This window comes from Pristis pectinata, chromosome 17, assembly GCF_009764475.1.
Source record: "Pristis pectinata isolate sPriPec2 chromosome 17, sPriPec2.1.pri, whole genome shotgun sequence".
Classification (NCBI taxonomy): domain Eukaryota; kingdom Metazoa; phylum Chordata; class Chondrichthyes; order Rhinopristiformes; family Pristidae; genus Pristis; species Pristis pectinata.
The window spans coordinates 25,383,831-25,391,935 of NC_067421.1; the positions used below are offsets into that span (position 1 = coordinate 25,383,831).

At 40.4% G+C, this 8,105-nt stretch overlaps 1 protein-coding gene across 1 annotated transcript in view; it reads left to right on the plus strand.

Moving 5' to 3' along the window:
• Positions 1-8,105, plus strand: part of LOC127579627 (coiled-coil domain-containing protein 63-like) — a 67,595-nt gene extending 59,490 nt beyond the window's left edge. The window contains exons 11-12 of the mRNA XM_052032517.1: positions 3,952-4,182; positions 7,885-8,105. Of these exons, the coding sequence (XP_051888477.1) occupies positions 3,952-4,182; positions 7,885-8,105 (452 nt within the window). The remainder of the gene's footprint in view (positions 1-3,951; positions 4,183-7,884) is intronic.

Consider the following 8,105-nt stretch of genomic DNA (forward strand, 5'->3'; position numbering starts at 1 on the left):
AGAAATACATCAAAGAAACTGCACACAGAGAGACTTAAAAGGGATTACAGGTGCAACCAGGGTGGTATCAAATGAGAAGCAACAAGTGGAATAAGGACTGGGCTTCAACCATCCATTTACCTGCTCCTCAGGATAAAGTTGGTTCTATGCATTAAACAATGCCATCATAGTTACAACGCCATGCTTTCACTTGGATTACTCTGTTTTGGCATGGAGTGAAGGCCTTTCTAATTTATTCATGTCCCTTAATCATTGGAGCTCCAGTGAGTGTGTATGGGTGATCAGAGAGGCCCTACCTCTTTAGACAAGCCTACTATATGGCAAAAAGTGTTTTGTCCTCTTGAATCTTAAATATTTCCTTAACAAACAAGGCATTGCTGGACTGAAGTCTGATGTATATGGTACATGTCATCTGTGAAAACAGCACTTTGAAAACGTTTAGTAACATAAATATTGTTTCAACTTTGATCACAGTGGCAAGGAATGGGATATCTCCCCACTAGATTTTGTTTCCAAGTTAGGTTTAAGTTGGTGCCATAACTTAATGACAGCTACATTGATGAACTGTTCAGGCATGGCTAGGTAGTTCGGTTAGGTTCAGAGAACATAGAGCTCCTGGAGTTTAATTAGATGTTGGATCCAGATATTTGAGGAGCGAACACACTTTCAGTCCTCTTTCTGCTTGAACTCTTCTGCCTCTTCTAAATCCAAGACAGTTATTGGCAGGTCTGCGGGATTGGCTATGTCAGCTACATGATTAGAGCTATGAGCAACAATCTAGAATAGGCTGCAAAAGGAGTCCAGCATTGCAAAGCACCAGCAGCAAAAAGCAATGAACGAAAGCAAAATCTAAGATCAAAAACAAGACAGTCTGTCCAAGCTTTAAGGAACAATGTGATGCAGTAAATATCAAAGAAGCTCAGAATCACTTTGTCCAACAATTGAACTGAGTGACACACAAAATGCTGGAGGAATTCAGCAGGTCAGGCAACAAATGCAGAGGGATATGGACAGTCGACATTTTGGGTCGAGACCCATCATCTGGACCGAGATGAAGGGTCTCAACCTGAAACGTTGACAGTCCATTTCCCTCCATAGATTCTCCTGACCCCCTGAGATCCTCCAGTGTTTTGTGCGTTGCTCCAGATTCCAGCATCTGCAGTTTCTTGACCATTAAAGTTGGAGTTTCATGGATGGAGTATGTGTTGAAAGAATTAATGAAAATTACTGTAACTAGAATTAATGCAAATTACTTTCAGTCTATAACAAGTATTGAACCTTCTTGCAGTTGGCCTCAGGGGGTAACAAAATTTGACTTTATTTTCTGTTCTGGAACTGGCAAAACTGCCTGGGCTTACATGATTCTGCGCTGTTCGGCATTCTGTAAGAGCCCACAGTCCAAAAGTAACACCAGGGAACTGACCCCTCAAAAGAGCATTTATCGTTAACTTAGGACACAGTTAAAATCCTGGAGACTTGTCACTCAGTGATTCCTAATGTCAGCAGTGGAACCAGAGAGAAACTGGGTTTCCCCAGCAGGCTCCTTGGTAAGTTTAATCCATTCTGAAAGAGGCAGTTTTTATCAAGTTGTTTCCCTCCCGGCAGGGAGCCATCACCAGAAGCATACACCAGAAAGGTAAGCTCTCGACAGGAAAGACATGATATACCTCATCCCTGCAGGGAGTGCTAAACTGGAAAATTAGCCCTAATGCACAGTGACTCTTTGCATGCCACACTAGTGAGAAGTATAAACATGCCGAAGGTTCGAGTGTCTGCAACAGTTTTTGTTTTTAATATAATTTTTTACTTTTTACATACATTGTTTTATCTTCCTCAATTAACTAGAATTAATGCAAATTACTTTCAGTCTATAACAAGTCTTGCAGTTGGCCTCAGGGGGGAAAAAATTCACTTTATTTTCTGTTCTGGAACTGGCAAAACTTCCTGATTATGCGCTGTTCTGCATTGGTGGAAACAAAGAATTAACTAAGATATACATTAGGAATTGAATTGCAGAAATGATTACAATCTTATGGTAGCATAGCAGTTAGCATAACTTTATTACAGTGCTAGTGACCTGGGTTCAATTCTGGCCACTGTCTGTAAGGAGTTTGTACGTTCTCTCTGTGTCTGCGTGGGTTTCCTCTGGGTGTTCTGGTTTCCTCTTACATTCCAAAGACGTACAGGTTAGGAAGTTGTGAGCATGCTATGTTGGCGCCGGAAGTGTGGCAACACTTGCAGGCTGCCCCCAGAACAATCTACGCAAAAGATTTCATTGTGTGTTTCAATGTACACGTGACTAATAAAGATATCGTATCTTATCTTATATTAATTCTAACTATGTCAGGAAAGAAAGAACTGCATTGAAATAGCAACCTTCATATCCTCAGGACATCCCAAAGAACCTCCAGACCAAAGGATTATTTCCAAAAAACAAATGCTGTTTTGTCAATAAATGCAGCAATCAGTTTGCACACAGCAGGGTCACTAATGCAGCATTGAGAAGAAGAAGATCAAATAGTTTGTTGTGGAGGATTTTGTTGAGGCATTAATGTTAGGCATAACACAAGCTGAAATCTCTGATCTTTATGAGAAAACTACCACTATATTCTCCATTCACCTGAGAGAGCAGGCAGGACCTTGGTTTACATTCTCAGCTGAAAGACAACTGCACATCTCACCTTTAACTCAGCAAATATCCCAAAGCATTTTACAACCAAGGATTCATGTGAAAATGAGAAATGACCCAAATATAGGGATATCCGGAACAGGGACTAAAGGCTTGGCCAACCATGTGGAAATTAAATGGGACATTTAGGAAAGCAATTCCAGAGTTTGCATCCAAATGGCTAAAAGCGTGATCACCAATCAAGGGTGGGATAGGTGTGAAGGGACGGCCGCTGAGATAGCAGGGTATACCGAAGGCTGTGAATGAATTTAAACACAATGATGAGATTTTTAAAGTGCAAGTCTTTTGGGAACTAGCACAGCCAAGCAATGGGTGAGCAAGACTTGGTGTGGGGTAGAACATAACATGAATACAAAAGTCATAGGTCCAGGGGAAGGCTAAATGGCTCCTTGAGCCTGTTCCACCATTCATTATGATCATGGCCAGTCTTATAGGATACAAGCATATGAGTTTAGGGTGAACAGAGGTTTGCCAAGTGTTGGCCAGCCAAGAGGGCATTGGTGTAGCTAAGTCTGGAGACACGAAATGTAGGGGTGAGGGGTGTGGCAGATGGAGAGAAAGTTATAGGGGTGGAAGTAGGTGGATTTGTGATGGAGAGAACTTGGGATGGGAAGGGCATCTGAGAGCCAAATAGAACAAGAAGATTGCAACTAGTTTGCTTCATCCCAGGATAATAGACCAGAGGGAGATTAGTCAGTGATGAGGTCCCAGAGTGGACTGTCGTTTAGTTGGAGAAAATCATTAGACAAGTAATCTGGAGCAGTGAGAGACATGGTGATTTTTTTTTATCAGTTCTGTAGAGATTCCAGTAAGGAGCTGTAAGAAGAATGGGCAAAATTTGAGCAGTAGTAACAAGTCAGAGTGGAAAGGGAGACTGAAGTTTGGTGTGATAGTTTTAAGGATCTTGGTATTGCATGCACAATTTGAAAAGTGAAGTTGATGCTCAGCTGTACAGTGTGCATCTTCAAAGGGAGAAGGAGTCTGGTCTCATCGACAATAGAAGCAACGAGAGGGATGAAAGAGGAGGGAGAATGTAACTGGTCAGGACTTCCAACAGCGTTCTGTAATGAAGAGCCAAGACTTATATTGCTATTATGGAGTTTTGCTGCTTCATTCCATCTCCTGGTTTCATGTTCATCACTAACATAAAACAATCTATGTAAATCCAATGTATAAGCTGCTATAGTAATGCTGATTATGAGAGAAACCAAGGACTGACTGCAGATGCTGATTATCACTGAACTTCAAATTTTTTTTTACAGGCATAATTGAAAGAAAAGCAATTGACCTGTTACAGCTCCACATGCTGACTATCCAGTTAGCTGAACTGGAGAAGGAAACCCCTCCACTCAGTCCTGCAAGTAGTGTAACAAGTACTCCAAAAGTGAATATCTTGTTAGCTGGTTCTGAGCTGAGCAGGTTAATGAAACCCATAAAGATCTTTCCACCAGTAATAGATGATGACATTGAAGTTGAGACAGAGAAAGAATCTGGTAACTAAGTACACATTAGCAGTATTGACTGTGCTATTTATTGCGATTTAACAGTGTGTAGTAAAGTCTGGTTCATCCCTTTTGTCCACAGATACAGAACTTTTATTTCCCATGAATTATTATCAGTTGCATGAGCAAGTTTTACGTGAACTGGAAGGGGCAAAATAGGGAACAATGGAGTGGAGGACATCAAGCCATCCCTGATAATTCAACAGGAATATCGTACAAGATCCTGTGTGGAAGGCAGTAACTAGGCATGAGACGTAAATAAATGTTCTTCTAAACAAATTACTCATTAAATTTATATGTGATTTTCCTTACTATCTTGTCATTCCTTTGTGTTATCTATAGAAACTTGCATGTGTGTTATATTGACCTCACAATAGATCCTTCCTGATCCATCTCCAGGTCAGTTCCTTCAGTGGCCTTTTCCACCTCTCAAAGCAACATTTCCTTCCCTGTGTTTAGTGGCAGTGTACCATATCTTCCTCCCCTTGGGAACATTCAACTAGCCCACTTCCTGTCAAATCAGACCTAATTTAAGAAACCTAAGTACCAGCCCTTTCCTCTGATCCAATTGTCCTTGATTCTTATATTCAGAGGTCAAAGGCCACTGTGCTTCAAAGACCAAGAACTAGCTGGTTGTTTAAGCACTAACATTTTATATTACAGTGAAAGCAATTGAACAATTCAAAGCCAGCTTTAGATTTTGGTAGGGTGTACACTGCTGTAAATGCTTTTCCCTCCACCTCTTTATACTGCCTATCTCTCCTTTACACTCTCAGTCCTGATGCAGGGTCTCAACCCAAAATGCCGACTATCCCTATGCCTTCACAGATGCTGCTTAACACACTGAGTTCCTCCAGAAGTTTGTTTTTTGCTCCAGATTCCAGTATCTGCAGCCTTGTATCTCCTGTGACACATTCTGACACTGGGTGGCACTGTAACACCTTTCCCCTGTAAACATCAATAAGCTTTAGGAAAAACATTTTGTCCCTTTTTCTAAGTAAATGGAGTTTCTAACATCCACAAATGAGCAATGTTGGGGATTATTCAGAAGTTATGAAATTATGAATAGTAGATATTAATTAAAATGAGAACCACTTTTCGGGAAATAAAACCTGTTCACAATTTAACTTCAACTGATACTTTAAGACTTTTGAAACCAATCATTGGGTGTGGGGCATTCTGATTCTGTACCATTGAAATTACGCAGGGGAAGACAATAGATGAATGTTCATAAGATAAGATAAGATATCTTTATTAGTCACATGTACATCGAAACACACAATGAAATGCATCTTTTGCATAAAGTGTTCTGGGGGCAGCCCGCAAGTGTCGCCACGCTTCCAGCACCAACATAGCATGCCCACAACTTCCTAATCTGTACATCTTTGGAATGTGGGAGGAAATCGGAGCACCCGGAAGAAACCCACGCAGACACGGGGAGAACATACAAACTCCTTACAGACAGTGGCCGGAATTGAACCCAGGTCGTCGTTCATTGAAAACTTCAGGATGAGATCAGGGAAGCATTAAGTGGCCATCTCCTGTATTAACACATTGTTAAAGGTGTATCTATCACTTAATACAGTCCAGGGCCGGTCTGTTTTGTCACTAGTTGTATATTCAGGGAGCCATCCCTCAATGCTGCAACAAAAGAGGTATATCTGGGTGCCTGGAGTTTGTGCTCAGAAGCTTTCGGACCAGCCACCAGTATTGAATATTCAAATAGGTTCTGCTGGCTGGGATGTGCTACCATTGTAAATACGTAATTCTGTAAAGTTACCTGTCTACAATCAAAGTGATAAAGTTAAGTAGGTGGTGATATCCATTGAAACTGTGCTGGTTAATCATTTATTGTTATCCTTGTGTTCAAAAGTATAAAACATTGTCTTGGGAGAGGAGAACCAGATTCTCTGCAGAAGATCTGCTGTGTTGAACAAAGACTTTTATATCTCCCAGTTACGGCTTCCATGTGGCTCAGTTTAGTCAGTCACAAGCAGAATAAAAATAGTCCTAATTTTCAACAATAAAATTAAATTTGGTATCAAATTATCCCTTAATAATATGTAGATAAATAGTAGAATCCAGGGGGAGTAGATGGGAATGTGGGGGAATAAAATGAGTTAGGGTAGGATTTGTGTAAATGGATGGTTGATGGTTAGCACGATCTGAGTGAGCCGAAGGGCCTGTTTCCAGGCTGAATCTCTCTATGAACCACATTAATACATTTGCTGTTAACCTTCTGTTTCTCAGAGATTGGACATTGGTGCTATTCTCTTTTATTACACCTGGAGATTCATTCAGTTTTGTTTTAAGTACATTTGGCAGAATTACCCTGAACCAAATATGGGTTTGTGAGCATGTGTAACACCGAATTTCCCAGCATGTAGTGTGTGCTTCAAAGGAAGTTGAAGGGTGGAATTATGAGTGTTTTTTGTAAGGATTTGCTTTATCCAAAAGGCTTAAAGAACCTGGGAATTGAATTCTCAAAGCTTTTCTTTCAGGCATTGATATGAATGTTACAACAATTATACTTTTGAACAGTACATGCTGTTTGCTTACCACAGACATTATATTTCTTAATTGATTGCTATTCCTCAATTTCTAGTGTTTTTTACATTTGCTACTTAAGAAGTCTTTCCAGTCTGCCACCTTGCTTCTCCATCCTTTTCCCACTTTGACCTATCTGTCTGGAGCCTTCTGCACAATTGCAACAATGCCCAAAACAAACTTGAGGAACAGCAGCTTATCTTGCATCCTTTGGGAATTAATATTGAATTCAATAATTTTAGACAACTTGATCTTTTTTCTGGAGCAACAAACAATCTGCTGGAGGAACTCAATGTGTTGAGCACCTTCTGTGGGGGGAAAAGAATTGTTAATGTTTTGGGTCAAAACTTTGCACCAGGACCCATTGCATGTCCTGATGCAGGATTTTGACCTGAAATGTCAACAGTTCCTTCCACCCCTCAGATGTTGCTCGACCCGCTGAGTTCTTCCAGCAGTTTAATTTTTGCTCCACATTCCAGCATCTGCAGTTTCTCGTGTCTTGCTTTTTTACTGTTTGTATTAGAACTGGCCAGTTCTGATGTAAGAGTATCTATCTGTAATATTATCTCCGTTTTTCTCTCTCCAAGGACATTACCTGATCTGCTGTCATTTCCACCATTCCACTTTTGGTTTCTGGTCTCAGCAACAGTTCTGACCTGCATTTCACTGCTTTAACACGTCCCATTGTTTGTTCTCTCTCTCTCTCTCTAAACTATCAGCTAGATGCTTTGTAAATAGTGGAATCACTGCAGCAGCTCTGGCCCCACCCTATATGAGCCATTCCCTTTCTGCAATTTAAAGGTAACTTTTTTTCTTACTTTCCCAGTTCCAATGAAGAGTCTTTAATTTGAAACATTAACTCTGTTTCTGTTTTTGTTCCATGATACCTAATAAAGTTTTAAAATTAGCATAATGTAATTTATTTTCTTTCTCAAAACTATGAGCATTTGTTTTAAAGAAAGTCAATGGTTCAAGAGAGTTTGATGGAAATTTCGGAAGTTTTGTTCACAATTCAAATTTCTTTGCCTCCTCTCTTTCAAGACATTTTGAGGAAACTAAGCTTTCCTTCCCTGCCTCCATTGTCCATTGGCAGCACACATCCCTGAGTTTTTTTTTGCACTCTTTTGAAAGTAATTTTTTTCACAGCAAGGTTTTCACCAGCTGCTGCTTCAGCAGCTGTAGCCATAGTGTTTAGCTTGAGAACACCAAAGGGTTTCATGCTGGCAGTGACTGATATGAAGAGAAGTTTGTGCAGAGGGAACAAAGACAGGTGGAGCCATACCTTGGGTGTTGAATCTCACTCGGCCTTTGGAGATGAATTTTTAGTAACAAGGTTAGCAGAACTTCCATCTCTACAGCATCCTTAA